This window comes from Podarcis pityusensis (genome assembly GCF_964106645.2).
Source record: "Podarcis pityusensis genome assembly, chromosome: 3".
In the NCBI taxonomy this organism is placed as follows: Eukaryota; Metazoa; Chordata; class Lepidosauria; order Squamata; family Lacertidae; genus Podarcis; species Podarcis pityusensis.
In genome coordinates this window covers 122,083,486-122,101,320 of record NC_138026.1, presented here as the reverse complement: position 1 = coordinate 122,101,320, position 17,835 = coordinate 122,083,486, and the positions used below count along the sequence as shown (strand labels likewise).

At 48.0% G+C, this 17,835-nt stretch overlaps 1 protein-coding gene and 1 long non-coding RNA gene across 5 annotated transcripts in view; one reads left to right on the top strand and one right to left on the bottom strand.

The window, feature by feature from the left end:
- Window positions 1-17,835, top strand: part of LOC308474769 — a 161,491-nt gene that overhangs the window by 1,189 nt on the left and 142,467 nt on the right. The window contains exon 2 of the long non-coding RNA XR_013984944.1: window positions 164-1,837. This is a non-coding gene — a long non-coding RNA (uncharacterized lncRNA). The remainder of the gene's footprint in view (window positions 1-163; window positions 1,838-17,835) is intronic.
- SELENOI (selenoprotein I) overlaps window positions 1-17,835 on the bottom strand; it is a 114,581-nt gene that overhangs the window by 66,041 nt on the left and 30,705 nt on the right. For all 4 annotated transcript variants that reach the window (XM_081001055.1, XM_081001057.1, XM_081001054.1 and 1 more), the window contains exons 2-5: window positions 10,777-10,845; window positions 10,276-10,384; window positions 7,935-8,009; window positions 6,422-6,684 (exon numbers count right to left, since the gene is read on the bottom strand). In XM_081001055.1, the coding sequence (XP_080857181.1) occupies window positions 6,422-6,684; window positions 7,935-8,009; window positions 10,276-10,384; window positions 10,777-10,845 (516 nt within the window). The remainder of the gene's footprint in view (window positions 1-6,421; window positions 6,685-7,934; window positions 8,010-10,275; window positions 10,385-10,776; window positions 10,846-17,835) is intronic.

Sequence of the window (17,835 nt, the reverse complement as noted above, 5' to 3'; positions counted from 1 at the left end):
TCTGGAAGCAGGTTTGTCATCGTCTGGGGGTGTGTTTTTGGGGGTGGGGAACTGCCTGGGTGCAGAAAGGTCCAACCAGCACCTTCCTAGCGGTGTCTCTCTCTCTCTCTCTCTCTCTCTCTCTATATATATATATAAAGGTAAAGGGACCCCTGACCATTAGGTCCAGTCATGGCTGACTCTGGGGTTGCAGCGCTCATTGTGCTTTATTGGCCAAGGAAGCCGGCATACAGCTTCCGGGTCATGTGGCCAGCAGGACTAAGCCGCTTCTGGCGAACCAGAGCAGCGCATGGAAACGCCATTTACCTTCCCACCGGAGCGGTACCTATTTATCTACTTGCACTTTGACGTGCTTTCAAACTGCTAGGTTGGCAGGAGCAGGGACCGAGCAATGGGAGCTCACCCCGTTGCGGGGATTCGAACCGCCGACCTTCTGATCGGCAAGTCCGAGGCTCTATGATTTAACCCACAGCGCCACCCGCGTCCCTGACCTCATGGGAGGGGCGGATAAAAACCACTTATATTGGTCCTGAGCGGGGGTGGTGAGTGTCCAATATTCTATTTTTGTATTTTTAACTAAAACTCTTCCCTGGAAAGGTTAACGTTTGAATGACAGCTGGTTTGGTTAAAGTATGGGGAAGATGTCTTGACTGGATTTTATCTGGACAGAATGGACTGGACGTCTGCATCTGCATGTAATGGGAGGATTCTTGGACTGATTTGGCAGAAATACCAGCCTGTGAAGAGACGCTGCAAACCTATATAGGGGAATCCTGGACATAAAACGACACAGAAACATATTGTTTGATTTATCTCGCTTGTCGGAAGAACTCAGAGGCTGTGGAAAATAATGAGGATTAACATCAGAATGACTTATGGGAACCACCGGAAATGAATATGAGAAGCAGTAGAAGTATGAGATGATCAGATCCCCTCCGACCTCAGAGCATGGTGAAGTCTCCCTGGAAAATTTGGCATAATATTTGGATTGTTTAATTATTGAATAATTTGTATAAGTCGGAATATATGATGTGATTTGATTGGAATGTTAAAATGGAAAATTTAACAAATATTCTTTTTTTAAAAAAATAATAATATTGATCCTGAGCTTTTGGAAGGAAGAGATCATAGAGCTGGGAGGGATCCCGAGGGTCATCTAGTCCAACCCCCTGCAATGCAAGCAAAGCATCCCTGACAGATGGCCCTCCAACCTCGGCTTAAAAACCTCCAAGGAAGGTGTCAAAGCCTTCCTGCTTGGGCAGGGATTTGTCCCATGGGCAATTTGCACAGCCTATAAAAGTTACCATATTTTTCCGTGAATAAGACTAGGTTTTTCCCCTAAAAACTAATGTCAAAAATTAGGGGGCATATTAAACACAGATGCATCTCCCCCCATTTTCTTAAATCTGGGTCCCCCAAAACAGGGGGTGTCTTGTACATGGAAAAATATGGTAACTCCCATGAGAGAAGGAGGGATCTGAATTCACTCGAGTCTTAAGAGCATAAGTAGAGTTTTGTTGGATCAGGCCCAAACGGGCCCATCTGGTCCAGAATCATCTTCTCACAGGGGCCAATGAGATGCTCCAAAGCAGGCACAGGCAAACCTGGCCCTCCAGATGTTTTGGGACAACAACTCCCATCATTCCTAGCGAACAGGACCAGTAGTCAGGGATGATGGGAGTTGTAGCCTCAAAACATCTGGAGGGCCAGGTTTGCCTGTGCCTGCTCCAAAGGGAAATCTATCTCCAAACAGGACCAGGGCACCACAGCAACACTCTCCCCTTCCAGTATACCTGAAGGAGCGTCTCCATCCCCATCATTCTGCCCGGACACTGAGGTGCCCTCCCACCAGATGTCAAAGAGACAACAACTACCAGACTTTTAGAAGACATCTGAAGGCAGCCCTATTAAGGGAAGCTTTTAATGTTTGATGTATTATGGTATTTTAATATTTTGTTGGAAGCCGCCCAGAGTGGCTGGGGAAACCCAGCCATATGGGCGGGGTATAAATAAATAAATAATGAAGGGAAGTTTTCTTTCTGCAGCTCTCTTACTGCACATAACTGTGGCATTGTGGGAAAGTCTTGCTTTTAGCACTATTGCTTCTTCTCTTGCATTCTGGGAAGTCTCGCTCATAATCTTTTCTCTGCTTCTGCACAAGAGTCTGAGAATGTTCTGAACAGTTCCCATTGAGTTCATGAAACAGTGTATCCTGACCTGTTCTTAATGCATTGCTGACCACATCTACAGAACGTGATTGTTGTATTCCTTCATGTTATGTTCTCTCAATATCAATCTTTAGTTATAATTTAATTAGGAGGTTTCATGCCTGTCTAGTTCCAGCTCCGTTCCCAGTCTTTAATCTATCAGTGATTGATGTTATATGTTATTCCCGCCTTGTACCTATGTTAACCAATCAGCAACAAGATGCTTCATGTTTGTATCAACCAATCAGCCACAAGCACACCTGTGGCAATGTTTGTAATATTCAATAAAAGAGAGTTCCCGGGGCTCGCCCCGGGAAGACGCCTCTCCTTTGACACCCACCACTCGTCTGTCGTGATTTCAACCCAACAAAATAATAATAATAAAAATAATTACTTCTGCAGTTCCCAGGAGCTGGTATTTGGAAGCACTGCTGCCTCCAGAACAGAGTAATCAATAGCCCTATCCTCCTCCATGAATTGGCCTCATCCTCTTTTAAAGCCATCCAAGTTGGTGGCCATCCTTGCCTCTTGTTGGAGGATAATTTAACTATGAACTGTCTCGAAAACACACAACCAAAGGTGGACAGGAAGAGGGACACGTCAAGCTGCTCCTTCCCTTTTGGCTCAGGAACGAAATTTGCCCCAAGAGTCATATGTTCCCACCTGCAAAATCTATTGACCAACGCAGGTACACCCCCCCGTTCTCCCCCCAGTGCAATTTATGGGACAGCATTGCGCAGAGGTCTCTGCTCAGCCAAGTGCGAGTCAACAAAACCTCTCCGACTGGCTGTGTGAGGAGGCAAACATCCGGGGGCAAAGGGCCCTTCCAAGGCTCCAGCGTGGTGAGCGGCTGTTCAGAAAGCGATCCATGGCCGTGGGCTGGGGAGGGGAGAGGAAGGACAGCAGGGAAATGATTGCCCAGAGGTATTTTTCCTGCCAAGAGGGAGAGAAGGCAGAAGCTGCGCGCCTGCAGATGATCACGGGAGGCAGCGATGGTCCAAAGAGGACTGGACAAACCCATGAAGGCGGCTAGCAATGGGGACTAGCCAGGATGACTCTGCTCTGCCTCCACAGCCAGGGCTCTCATGCTCAGGTCCTGCTTGCTGGTTTCCCACAGGCTTGAAGCTGACCCAGAAACTCCAGCGGGTGCAGAATGCCGCAGTGAGACTCCTTACGGGGTCCTTGCCGTGGGATCACATTCATCTAGTGCTTTACCAGCTGCACTGGCTCCTGGTGGAGTACAGGGTCTGGTTTAAGGTGCTGGTTTTGACCTTTAAAGCCCTATATGGCCTAGGACCCTCGTACCTATGGGACTGCCTCTCCTGGTATGCCCCGCAGAGGACCTTAAGGTCCACAAATAACAGCACTTTGGTGGTCCTGAGCCTCAAGGAGGTTAGATTGGTTTCAAATAGGGCCAGAGCCTTTTCAGCACTGGCCCCGACGTGGTGGAACGCTCTGTCACAAGAGACCAGGGCCCTGCGGGACTTGACATCTTTCCGCAGGGCCTGCAAGACAGAACTGTTCCGCCTGGCCTTTGGTTTGGACTCAGTCTGACCCTTATGTTTCCCTCCCCTTATGGTTTTGATCTACGGGCTACTTTTAAAATGAGGCTGCATTTTAAACTGCATTTTAAATTGGGTTTTTTCCCTCCCTCTTCCTTCTGTTTTTACTGTGATTTTATTTTATTGGTGTTAGCCGCCCTGAGCCCGGCTCTGGATGGGGAGGGCGGGGTATAAATAAAATTGATGATGATGATGATGATGATCTGGTCAACCACTGTGAGAACAGGAAGCTGGACTAGATGGGCCCTTGATCTGATCCAGCAATTTCTTCTCGTGAGCACAGCTGACCGATTTGTTGGTGGCTGGCAGAACGCACAACCCCCTTCCTCCCCACTCCAAGGCAAGGACGTCAGCCAAGTAATTAAGTCAGAGAGGACTCTGCAGATCTTAGTCGATGAATGTTGATTGCTTTGGCTGACAGACTCATCTATTAAAATGTGAAGCAGCAGGAAGGAAGGGGGGAAACCTCAGATGTCACAGCAGGCGCCATCTGAGAAGCGACTGCTGTGTTGCGGTGGAAGGAAGGCAGAACAGCCTCTTCCAAGATGATGCCTCTTGCATGGCAGCTTTTAAAATTGGCTTCCTTTCCTCAGCTGCCTGGCTTATCACTGGCACAAATAAAAAACTGATGCAAATTGTTGGGAAATCAATTGCCCCATGAAATGTTGCAGCCCTGTTGTTTTGCAGTTCGGTCCCTCCTAGCGCCATCTGACTCAACACCACAATTCCTTGCAAGAGACCTTCTTGCACTCCTCCACTGTAACTTTCACCCACGATGTTTTGTTTTCATTTATTTCATAAAAATTTATACACCACTTGGTTGCAAACAAAAGGGGAAAAAACTCAATATGGTTTACAAAAAGATAAAACAAGGAAAAAAAGGGAAAACATTTTAAAACATACAAAAAGTTAAAATACTAAAACTTGGTTAAAATCCACATCAGTTTTCTAAGCATCTGGGCAGTTTTTTTTAGCAGGTGCCAGAAATAATACAGTGAGGGTGCCTGCTTGGCATCAATAGGCAGGGAGTTCCAAAGATTTCCAAGACCGTTTTGTAATCTTTGGAAGGGAACAGTCTGCCATTTCCAGGCATGGCTTGCTCAAGCTGGCCTGGGGCAGATCGTTAGTCTTTCCCAGCAATGAAATTCTGTTGTCACACTGACTAGCCCAAGGCAACCCTCCTTAAGAGGAGGCGCTCTGTGCCGCTGTGACAAACACTCCACCCCACTCCACCCACTCTGACTGCAGAAAGGCATCCTTAATAACTACACGGCCCTGCAAGCCAGGCCAGAGGCTTTTTTCTGGAGCTTGATTTCAAGTAACTAAGTGTTTCTTTCCCACCCTCTGCCTCTCAAACCAGCCCCTTCCCCACAATGTTACACAAAACAAAAGAATTGCCGTGAAAATCCCTGAAACGAGAAGTATCGACTATAGAATTGAAATAAATAACAAAAATTTAAAAAAATTAAGGAAAAGTTAACCTAGAATTAAACAAAGACTCTATGAGATGCCGGCTACAAAGCTCGTTTCACTGAACTAATCAGTTTCCTCAGAAGGAAATAAAGATATTATAAACCTTAAATGATTTTAAGTGATATCAAACAAAGTCAAGAGCAGGGCTGAAACGCTTCCTCGAGTTTACAAAAAAGGTATGAAAACCTCAATGACAAGTTTTAAACATAGCCCTATGTAAGAGGACCAAGCAGTAGTAATAAAAAATTGAGGTTTTAAGTTTTTCACTGCCTTCCCACAATGGGCTTCACAACACCAAAAAATAAAAAATGCTCAATTGTCAGAATAAAACAGCACATGAAAAACAAACCAATAAAAGCAAGTCCACATGCAGGTAAAGGTGATAGGCAGCCACTGCGGTGTAGCGCTGGACCAGGTCCTGGGTTCAAATCCTCCCACTGGGTGTGACTCTGGGGGCCAATTGCTGCCTCTCAGCCAAACTATAACTCACAGAGCTGTTGTGGGGTAAAACGGGGAGCAGGAGAGCTAGAAGAGGTGGGCTATAAGGAGGACTGGAAACCTTCTGGTGAATAGTTAAAGCCTGACTGTAAACATGTAAAAACACAGGTAGGATTTGAATGAAGAACATCGGCAAAATATTTGTTGGAGAATATTGTGGAGTAGGTAGGACACAGAATGACCATAATACGCCGAAATTTTAGAAAACACGTGAAAACCACGGAGGGGGTGGAGGGGAAGTCAAATCTGAAATGAACATGATTTGGGAAAATACGTATCAAATTTGTAAACTTTCTGAAGCCTAAAAAACCCCAAAGCAAAATGGGGAGCAGGAGAGCTATGTGCACAATCTTGACTTCCTTGGGAGGAGAAGGCAGCCTATACAGTCGTACCTTGGTTCTTGAACGCCTTGGTACTCGTATGTTTTGGCTCCCAAACACCGCAAACAGTGACTGTTCTGGTTTTCTAACATTTTTGGGAAGCCGAACGTCCGACGTGGCTTCTGATTGAGCGTAGGAAGCTCCTGCAGCCAATCGGAAGCCATGCCTTGGTTTTCGAACGGTTCCGGGAGTCGAGCGGATTCCCAGAACGGGTTGAGTTTGACAACCAAGGTATCACTGTAAATGAAGTAGAGCAAAAGTGGGAAGAGGGAACCGGAGGGTCAGGAAGCGCCGCACTTACCACCTGGCTGATGTCGTACCCCCAGGGCAAGAAGAGAACTCCCGTGTTGTACTTCTCCCAGTGGGAGAGGATGAAGGAGAACAGGACCACCCACAGGAGGATGTAGAGGACGAAGACGCTGACGCCGTTGGGCCCCCGGCCGAAGGTGGAGTAGACCGTCACCACGAAGAACATGCAGGCCCAGCTGTCCAGGCCGTGGTCAAAGAGCTCTCCCAGAGGGGTGCTGGACTGCGTGCGCCGGGCCTGCTTGCCATCCACGCCATCTGGGGTGGGGATAAGGAAAGGAGGGGGGTCAGAGGCACGGGTCAACTCCCTGCAGTCCCAGTGCCTGGCTGGGAGGAGAGGCACAAGCCCAAAAGCCAGAGCTTGTGTTAAAGAATCTGTATTTATCTGTCGGAGGGCCATAGATCAGGGGTAGGGTGTCTGCCTTGCAAGACCTTTAAGATCGCTTCCTGTGCTCCTAAGCAGAATCAGGACTCGGTGGATAAACCGCTAACGGGATTTCTCTTACGGCCATGTTCTGGGAGGGCTTAGGAAGCGTGAACGTGAACGCTTGGTACAAGAGAGGGTGGCAGGATGCCCTTACGGAGAAACTGACCCACAAATTGAGACGGGCATGGGGAACAAAGCACAAAGAGACCTTTGTTGGGGAACGGTGGGGATTTCTTTCATTCACAAGCACTCCAGAAAACCAAAGCCTAGTCCCAAAGATTTATAGTAGCTTGTGGATCTGTTAATAAGAATATATTTAACACATATATACTGTTGTAAGCTGCGGTGTTCATGGATGCAGGTTTTCATAATGAATCTTTTGTTGGGGGGGGTGTAATTTGGGGGAAATATAAAGGGGGAAAATATTTTTTTTAAAAAGCATCACTTAAAGAGTCAGAGAAGATGAACCCCTGGCCACCTCTGTCTGAGCAGAGGCTTCTTTCAAGGTGTGCTTTTAAAAGCAGCTTCAGTACGAAGGGGAAAGCAGAGTCCTCTTGCAAGCACCCATTGTTAGAGCAGGGCCATGAACACCGTGGTGACGGAAGGGGGCTCCTGCATGCAAGTCGTCTGGCCCCTACAAGTGCTGAGACCACTGTTGCAAATACCCCCTTCTACCGCCTCTTAAAGGTAAAGGGACCCCTGACCATTAGGTCTAGTTGTGGCCGACTCTGGGGTTGCGGTGCTCATCTTGCTTTACTGGCCGAGGGAGCCAGCGTTCAGCTTCCGGGTCATGTGGCCAGCAGGACTAAGCCGCTTCTGGTGAACCAGAGCAGCACATGGAAATGCCGTTTACCTTCCCGCCGGAGAGGTACCTATTTATCTACTTGCACTTTGACGTGGTTTCGAACTGCTAGGTTGGCAGGAGCAGGAACCGAGCAACAGGAGCTCACCCGTCGTGGGGATTCGAACCGCCAACCTTCTGATCGGCAAGTCCTAGGCTCTGTGGTTTAACCCACAGCGCCACCCGCGTCCTTTTCTACCGCCCACAGACACAAAGACACAGTAAAGAACCAGCTTTTACCTAGCGTGTAAGCCATGAAATTGAGGAGGCCCACCATGACCCAAACTTTGTTTGGAACGTGCTGCTGATCGGGTGCTGTGGAAAGAAAACCATTTTGAGCGTCAACACAACCTCTAGGGACATGTTTGCTGCACAATCATTACTGTTATTATAACCATTACTGTTATTATTATATATTATGCTGCCCTTCATCTGAAGACCCAGGCCCACAGGGGTCAGCAAACTTTTTCAGCAGGGGGCTGGTCCACTGTCCCTCAGATCTTTTTTGGGGGGCAGACTATATTTTTTTGGGGGGGAAATGAACGGATTCTTATGCCCCACAAATAATCCAGAGATGCATTTGAAATAAAAGGACACATTCTACTCATGTAAAAACTCATGTAAAAACACGCTGGATTGGGCCAGATCCGGCTCAATTGCCTTCTAAATCTTGCCCGCGGATGGTCTGGGAATCAGTGTGTTTTTACATGAGTAGAATGAGTGCTTTTATTTAAAATGCATCTCTGGGTTATTTGTGGGGCATAGGAATTCGTTCATATTTTTCCCCCAAAATATAGTCCGGCCCCCCACAAGGTCTGAGGGACAGTGAACCCGCCCCTGCTGAAAAAGTTTGCTGACGCCTGGCATAAGACATACAGGAAGGGGCATGATCCCTGCCCAAGACTGAAGAGGCATCAGAAATGAAGGTCAGGACAATAAACAGGTTAACTGGAAACATGAAGAGTTTGGATTTGAGATGCTGCAAGGACTATCCAGGACAATTTACTGGGACGATTCACCGAGATGTAACTGTGAAGGACGACAAGGAGGAGGCCACACAAGCAGCAGCAGCAGCAACAACAGGAGCAGCCAGAAGATGGGACTTATATTTGTTTTATTTATTTATAATAATAATATTTGTATCCCGTTGTAGAACAGAAAATAATATATCAAAGCAGTTTGCAGCAATAAAACCATTAACACCTTGCAACAAGAGGTTTAAAACAGACGCCAATTAACCACTGCCGAAGGATGTCTTCTTAATTGCCCGCATCGGCCTGGCTATTAAGTTTGGGGAAGGGTTTAAATGTTGCAACAGAAGGCACTCGCTGAATCTCTAGCAGCGTTAAAGGTCGTTGTTGTCAATCAAGCCTCACCAACTTGTGGGATGACCGATGATGCTCAGAGGCCAAAGAACAGGTGACACTTCCAGGAAGGATAGGGAAGGCCCAGAACAGGACCACAACACTCCTGGTAGGATTTCGACAGAGAGATCAAGGCCATCAGATAACTGGTGATCATCACCTCTGCAAACTGACAACTCCCTGCTCATTTCAGCCAAGGGCAGAGTCCTGGAACTTATTACCCAGGTTGTAAAGAGGTTTGCCACCAACGCCTTCTCCCAGCTGTCAGGTTTCCAAGGCTGGAAGGCAACTTCCAAGGCAAAGGGTACCACCCTGGCATTCCCAGCCAATCTGGGTAGAATCCTAGAGCTGTAGAGTCAAAGGGACCCAAAAGGACATCTAGCCCAACCCCCTGCAATGACGGGAGCTAGGACTATGGCAGCAGTTCAAGGCAGCCTCTCCCAACTTGGTGCCCCCTCATAAGAACAGCTTTCTGGATCTGGTCAACGGCTCATCCAGTCCAGTGCCCGGTTCTCACACTGGCCGACCAGGGAAACCTGCAAGCAGGATTTGAGTGCAAGAACAGTAGCCGTTCCTAAGGTACCCAGCAGTGTTGGCCGCCTTTAAAGGTAAAGGGACCCCTGACCATTAGGTCCAGTTGTGGCCAACTCTGGGGTTGCGGCGCTCATCTTGCTTTACTGGCCAAGGGAGCCAGCGTACAGCTTCCAGGTCATGTGGCCAGCATGACTAAGCCGCTTCTGGCGAACAAGAGCAGCACACGGAAATGCAGTTTACCTTCCCGCCAGAGTGGTACCTATTTATCTACTTGCACTTTGACGTGCTTTCAAACTGCTAGGTGGGCAGGACCAGGGACCGAGCAACGGGAGCTCACCCCGTCATTGCGGGGATTCAAACCGCCAACCTTCTGATCGGCAAATCCTAGGCTCAGTGATTTAACCCACAGCACCACCCGCGTCCCTTGGCCGCCTTTAGGCACACACAATTCTCTGCTCCCCTTTAGATGTGTGGGGTGACGAGACAGTTGTGGGCCATTCCCCCCCCCCCCCGCAGTCCAGAACTGACGTTTGAGTGTGTCACCGTAGACACAAGGAAGTCAAGATGCCATCAATGCGCAGAGACAGAGTGAAGAACATGCACCATCTCAGCTCATATCACTTTCATGCCTGTAAATGTGTATACAGCTTTTGCTGTTGCTGTTTAAAGAAAAACTGTCTTACCAGATGCATAAAAGTCAGGGTCACAGTATGCCATGAGGAAGAAGTTGAAGACAAGGAGCAGGAAGCCACTAAACGTTATCAAGTTTGGGGCCAGCCACATGGGGAAAATCTGTGAGGAAGCAGCAAAAACACATGCAGAAAACCCACATTAATTGATCAGCCATGTATAGTCAAGCCCCCTCCGTGACGTTTAGGTAGGAGGAGAAAGAGACTCTCCTTGAGAGTTAGGGTGACGTTTGTCTTTCTTGCTTATCCTTCGTGTGGCAACACAAAAAGGAGTTCAGGCCATGAGTGTAGCTTGTGCATCTCCAGACAATTAAGCCCCCTCAAAGAGGAGGAGGAGGAGCTTCTGAATGAGTCACAGACCAGAACAGGCAAGAGGCTGCGCCAGCCAGAAAGGGGACTGGCAACTTCTCCACCGACAGGGATGCCAAGAGGTCCACTTCAAGCACAGAAAGCGCACTCGACAGGGCACGGAGGGAGAGAGGAGGGCCAACTCACCTTGACCACCGTGTTCCAGAAGGGATGCATGACGTACAGGGAGAGAGGGTTGCTGTCCACAGCACTGTACTGTGAAGGAAACAGAGAGGAGAGAGAGGTTAGGCTGGAGATTTTTCTAACCCAGCAAGAGCTACAGAGAAATACCTAAATCCGTATTTGTGTCATGCCTTTATCAGGCCAACCAAAATGGCACAAAGGTCGCCAGCAAACTTTTGAGTTCTCCAAAACAATCACATCAGGCTGGAGCAGCAGTTTCCGAACTTTTTTGAGCAACCAAACTCATCCCCAGTGCACCCTGTCCTATAGGAGGTCTTATTCAGGATAGGGGTTTGCACAACACCCCGAGGAAGGCAATAACCCGATGAAAACCCATCCAGGAACAATTAGCTGCACACATATTCAAAATCCAATTGAAACTATTTAATTAATTCAACAAAATGGATGAAATTTAATAAAGAACAAAGATTGTGAGAGCGAGGGTTATTGTTTTCGCTTCCTTATTTGTATCGTAAAATGCCCTGTGGTCCTCGGGTGAAGGGTGGAATAGGTATTTTATAAATAATAAAAATAACTTGATGTAGTGACACCAGGTTTTAAGAGTCTGATACGTCTTTTATACCTCCAGTCCCCCCTCCCTGCATCTTAGCACCCCCCCAGGTAATCCCACCGCCCCCCCAAAGGGATGGGTGGGAGATACGGCCCATTTTGCGAACCACTGGGCTAGATGGTAAGCAAAGCAAGGGGTGGGACAGAGGGAAAACACGGTAGGTGCCAATGCCACGTCTGCTCCTAGTCTGAGTTTCAAGGCAGGATGCAACTGGAGGGAACAGGCTGTCAAACGAGGCACTCTTGGATCTATGCAGGGATCAGGCTGTCCCCAAAACGTACTGGGGAAAGCAAGCATTACAATGGCAGACTCCCCACTCCTAGGGAACTGGCCTGATCCAGCAGGCTCTTATGATCTTATAGTGAGAAATGCACACCAAACACCAGCTTTCCCAACCTGGTGCTCTCAAACGACAACTCCCAAGAGCCCAGGCCAACACAGCCACACTGGCTGGCGCTGATGGGAGCCGTATTCCAAAAGAACAGGAGGGCACCAGGTTAGAGAAAGCTGGGATAAAGCATGGGAGGAGAGGGCAATTCTTCCATTGCGGTGGTTCAGGGTGCCAAGGGCATGCGCCCAACAGCTTGGCAGAGGTTGCTTTTGGGAGAGAGTTCTGGCTCAACCTGCTTCCACAGGCCAGAAGCTCAGCCACAGACAACTGCACGCTTGTTGTTGTTGTTTAGTCGTTTAGTCGTGTCCGACTCTTCGTGACCCCATGGACCAACTGCACGTTAGAAGTCTCCTAAACACACCAAGTGAGAGCTGGACCATCAAGAAGACTGATCGCCGAAGAATTGATGCTTTTGAATTCTGGTGCTGGAGGAGACTCTTGAGAGTCCCATGACTGCAAGAAGATCAAACCGATCCATTCTGAAGGAAATCAGCCCTGAGTGCTCACTGGAAGGACAGATCCTGAAGCTGAGGCTCCAAGACTTTGGCCACCTCATGAGAAGAGAAGACTCCCTGGAAAAGACCCTGATGTTGGGAAAGATGGAGGGCACAAGGAGAAGGGGACGACGGAGGACGAGATGGTGGGACAGTGTTCTCGAAGCTACCAGCATGAGTTTGACCAAACTGCGGGAGGCAGTGGAAGACAGGAGTGCCTGGCGTGCTCTGGTCCAGGGGGTCACGAAGAGGCGGACACGACTAAACGACTAAACAATAACAACAAACACACCAAGGTGCTGCAATAATCCCACCCGAGTTATTATTCCAGATGATGGAGCTTCCCTCCATATATGCTTCCAACTGCCCTCCCTCTCAAACGTCATGTTCTGCCCCAGAAGCGCTTGAGAAATGGGCAACGTCAGTCAGAAGGTCAGTTTTGCTGTGCAACAGCCGCCTGCTTCAGGCCAGCAGGGCAAGTGACGCCTTGCTACGCCGCTGGGTCTCTTGAGTGGCGTCCGGCCAGCCTCCCTGGCACCTGATTCACCAGCTCCGTTCCGTCTCCAAGGACGGAACTACCAAGCGATTTAGGAGGTAATGAGATTTCAGTTAATGGCGAGGGGGTACTTGGCAGATTTGTTCAAATCCCATTATCTCTATCCTTCTTGCGGAAGTCGGGAAAGGCTGCTCCTGAGCATTTGGAGTCAGTGGAAGAGATCCCTCAGGCCGAGTGCTGTGCTTTGCTTTGCCTGCACTGTAGTAAACCCAGTATTTTGGCCCTGCAGGAAGGGCTGCAAACATTGCGCCTTGAGCTATGGCAGACAAGCAGCAGCACCACCAGAACACCAGAAGGCAACCTGTCAAACATTTAGCATCCCGTCTGCAAAGGCAAAAGGTTTTGCTCTCGTTGGCTTCATACCTCCAGATGAGCAAAGCTCTCTTCCGAAATCTGTTCTTTTCTGCAGGTAAAGGAAGGAGGGATGAGGACCTCCTTTGCCAACCGGCTGCTTTTGCCTACAACTCCCGTCAGCCCCAGATAGCAGGAAAGTTGCCGTCAACAGCAGGCTGGCAAAGGCTGGGTTAGGGCCTTAAAGCTGTTTGTATACCCAGGTATTCAGCACCACCAGCAAACTCAGTGCTTGGGAGTTTATTTTGTTGGTTATTACTTACTAACTCTATTTATTTATAGTCCACCTTTTTCTCCATGGAGCTAAAAGAGGATTGCATGGTTCTCCCTTCATTTAACCAGCACGACAACCCTTGGGATGGGTGACCAGCCCAAGATGCTGGTACTGGTCTCTTGGTGAAGAGGAGACCAGCAGTTCCTCCTATCTGCTGAAAGGCCACTGTAGAGTGGCTGGGGAGGCCCGGCCAGATGGGCGGGGTATAAATAATAAATTATTATTATTATTATTATTATTATTAGGGCTGGTGAAAACCGGCCGATCTGGCCTGTAAGGAGCGTGCTGCAGCCGCTGTTGTGGCAGTGAGCGATGCATTCCTTGGTTGCTGGATCTGCCATCCCTGTGCATCCTGCTACCTGAGGCAATCGCCTCACCTTGCCTCATGGGTGGGCTGGCCCTGTTACTTTTCATGGTTTCTTTGGAGAGAAGCAGACTATGAGGCCGCCTTGAGACATAATGCTGAGACAGACCATGGTTTGTATCCTGGCAGCATCAGGAGCAATCGAGGAGGGGAAACCCAACCAGGACATCCAAATCTACAATACTCAGCAATTTGCTTCATACGTGTAATTTAAAGAGGTCACAGAATTCTGCTTGCTTTAGAGAAGAACATGGGTTATAGTGGTGTTGGGTTTGAGTACCACTGCCGCCAGTGCTTACACGCAAACAAGGCCTGCCACAGATCAGTCAACCTTAATATTTGTAATTTTGGACAGCACCAAGGACTAGATGAAGATAACAATCCCATTCATTCTTCCCTTGACAGCTCCTGCTGAGATGCAGCCCCAGACCATTCATTTCTCAATTGTTTGGCTTTTAAGCACCAGAGAGTCAGATTACTATTATGGGAAGTGCTGAATAGGAGGCGGAGGAAGAAAAGAAGGCTGGGTGATCTGGGACAGAGCAATACTAGAGGGAAGGCTGGCTTGATGGCACAATCTTCACAGCAGAAGATAATCAAGATCAATCTTCAAACCTGAAGGCAATCAAGATCAAGTTTCAATTTAATCACCTAGGAGGACTCCTTGCTAGAATAACCCTAAACTCATCTTACAAAGTCAAACAACCAGGTCACTTATTATTTTGCAAGTGGTTGGTGCAAAGAGTTAGTTAGTGCCTGACTATGACTCCTAACCTGAGCCATCAGTGAAGGAACCTCCTTGTCTTTCCTCCTGAAGATACGCAAGGCTGACACCTGAATGCACTTTGCAGCTTGAGGCTGCCTTTGGCATGGGTCATTTGAAGCGGTGGCCACTCTCCCCAATGACAGCCCCAAAGATGTACAAGGTAAACTTTGAGGCTGAGAGGTGGTGGTTGGCCCAAGGTAAGCTTCATGGCTGAGGGGTGTCATAATTTTTTTAGGGTGCAGACACATAGCAGACACACACTCTACAGAAAACCAATCCTTTGCCCTTCAAAATTTAGGAAATATTCTCTGTGAAAATTACACTTCCTTTGATTATTTGGGATGACCAATCCCAAAACCATCTCTGTTCATCTTGGAAAACTTTTCCCAATGGCTCTTTCACTTGCAAATCCTTCCCTTTTGGTCTGGCAAATTTCTGTTAAGAGCAAAGCAGACCTGCCAAATGAGCATCTTTTGTGTATCAAAAGGTATTTACCATTTCAAAGGAATGGCCCAGACTAGCCAGGAAACCAGGCCAGAAAACTCATATCCATGCTCCAAGATCCTAAAGATGCCAAATCACACAGCATTCCTTTGTCTTACATATATTGCCCTTTTTCCAAGCTCAGAAGCTAGGGAAGGCATCATCCATAACCTTGTACAGTTGTACCTTCGTTCTCGAATTTAATCCGTTCCAGGAGTCCGTTTGACTCCTGAAACAGTTCGAAAACCAAGGTGCGGCTTCTGATTGGCTGCAGGAGCTTCCTGCAGCCAATCAGAAGCTGCGGAAGACGTTCGGCTCCCAAAAATTGTTCACAAACCGGAACACTCACTTCCGGGTTTGCGACGTTTGGGAGCCGATTTGTTCGACAACTAAGCTGTTCAACAACCAAGGTACCATCATCATTTCAGAGTCAAGGGGCAATGCTAACTCCGGTTTCTGGCTGGAAACTAAGGCAGACCTGGTGGACAGAAGGTTCCAGTTTGGTGGAAGAACTTCCAGCCTACGAAAACTGCCGCCACAATAAACTAGTTCATCTCCATCGCAGCCAAGTTGCTCATTTTCTCTAGAAGCACCACTGATTAGGTATAGTCCTTTGCTGCAGTTTGAAAACAACACACTTCAATTAGAGACGTAAACCCACAGTTTCTGCTTCCCCTTCAGAAAACAGTTTTAGCACGGTGCTACTTAAACTGTCTAGATGGCAGCCGTGCCTAACCTGGTGTTCAGGACTACAACTCCCATCAGCCCTAGCAGGCAGGTCTACGATGGTCGAGGCTGATGGGAGCTGTAGTCCAAAATGTCTGGAGGGCACAAGGTTGGACAAGGCTGGCAGAGACAGCTTCCAGAGAAATGGACTTTCAATGCAGGGACGTATTCTGGCAATGAGGGGTGGGGAGGAGGAGGTGGCAGCTGGCTGGCATGGTCTGAAGTTCACCTGGCAGGAGGGAAGGTATTTGGGACACAATTACTGGTGTAATCTTTAGCCTGGATATCACGTAGCCTCGGGTCCCATTACAGAAGCACCTGCTCTGGTTTCAGAGCCTAGCCGCTGCCAAGAGAACACAAGATACCTGCAACTCCAGCCTACAGAGAAAGCACCTGAGCACGGCCCTCCGTTCCTTTTCATGAAGTTTATTTCGTGTGTGAGTATGGAAATAAATGTCTAAAACATAATAAAAGAGCATGATTTATTTTTCTCATCAATGAATGTTTCCCAATTCTGAATTACACACCAGTCTTCTTGTGTGTAATTTGTTAATTCTGACATTGTTTTCGTAAGAAATTATTTCCCAAGCATGGAGCCTGCTTTTCCCAGAGCTGCTGCACACTGTGTTGACGTCTTCACCCAGCTATTCACGCCAACCCCAAGAACCTGCTCCTGGACCATCACCACTGCTTCAAATCCCACAAGTGTGCATAGGCAACTCCCCATTTGAGCACGACTGGCATGCGTGCACCAATTTCGGCACTACAAGGGGGTGGGGGTGAGCAGGGCAGGATTGGTGCCCAGAATGCAACCCCTGTGAACATGGGGAGTTGCCTGTTTGTGAAATTTAGATTTTTTTGCCTCCACGTGCATAACTTTGCACTTGTTTACATTACATTTGCTGCCCCATTTACTCACTTTGGAGAGGTCCTTTTGGAGCTTTTCACAATCCTTTTCTCCCTTTAAGAACCCTGAACCATTTCACATCATCCGCGATCTTAGCCACCTCGCGACTCACCCCCAGCACAGGAGAGTCCACAGCAACTCAGAAGAATAAATAATTATATCACACAGGTAAGGCTCGTTAGAAGTCAATGAAAAATCATGCCAATCTCCTCTCTTCTTTATAAAAGTGTTGGTTAAAAGGTAAAGCTCATCTCGCTTTATTGGCCGAGGGAGCCGGCGTACAGCTTCCAGGTCGTGTGGCCAGCATGACTAAGCCGCTTCTGGCGAACCAGAGCAGCGCACGGAAATGCCGTTTACCTTCCCACTGGAGCGGTACCTATTTATCTACTTGCACTTTGACGTGCTTTCGAACTGCTAGGCTGGCAGGAGCAGGGACTGAGCAACGGGAGCTCACCCTGTCGCGGGGATTCGACCTCTGGCCTTCTGATCGGCAAATCCTAGGCTCTGTGGTTTAACCCACAGCACCACCCGTGTCCCAGTAAAAGTGTTGGTTACAAAACAGCAAATGTAAAAATCCAAGTCTATTTTACTGGGGCGTGGGGTGGGATTATATTCCCCTGCAGAAAAACCACAAATATTTCACAGTAAATGCAGACCTTTGCTGTTTCAATGCAATTTCAAGTAAGCCTTATGCAGTCTCTCAAAGTCCAGCTTTGAGCTGAGCTTCAAACTGTTTTATTCTGTCTCTGGAATAGGGCATTGTTCTTACCAATTTTTTTTGCTTTAATTAATTTGTATTTAAAAATACTGCGGAATTGATTTTGCAAGCCTCTGAGAGAATTTTTATTGATGGGCAGCTATATAAAGCAAAGCACAGCAAATAGCTGTTCCACAGCCAAGCGACAGAAACTGCCTTTTGATGAGGCGTCCTCCCAGCTATCATCTCTTTGCAGAATTATGAGCGCGGCAGAGCTTCAAGGCTCAAGTGCCAGGAGACTGTGTCTCTCGCTCAAGCCTGCCCTGCAATAATGCCCCTCCTAATTAGCCACGTTCAATTACTAAGCCCATCATGAATCAGCCAGAAGCAACATTTTCTTTAGACGAAAGACAGCAAAACCAAACCTCTCTCGGTCAGGATAA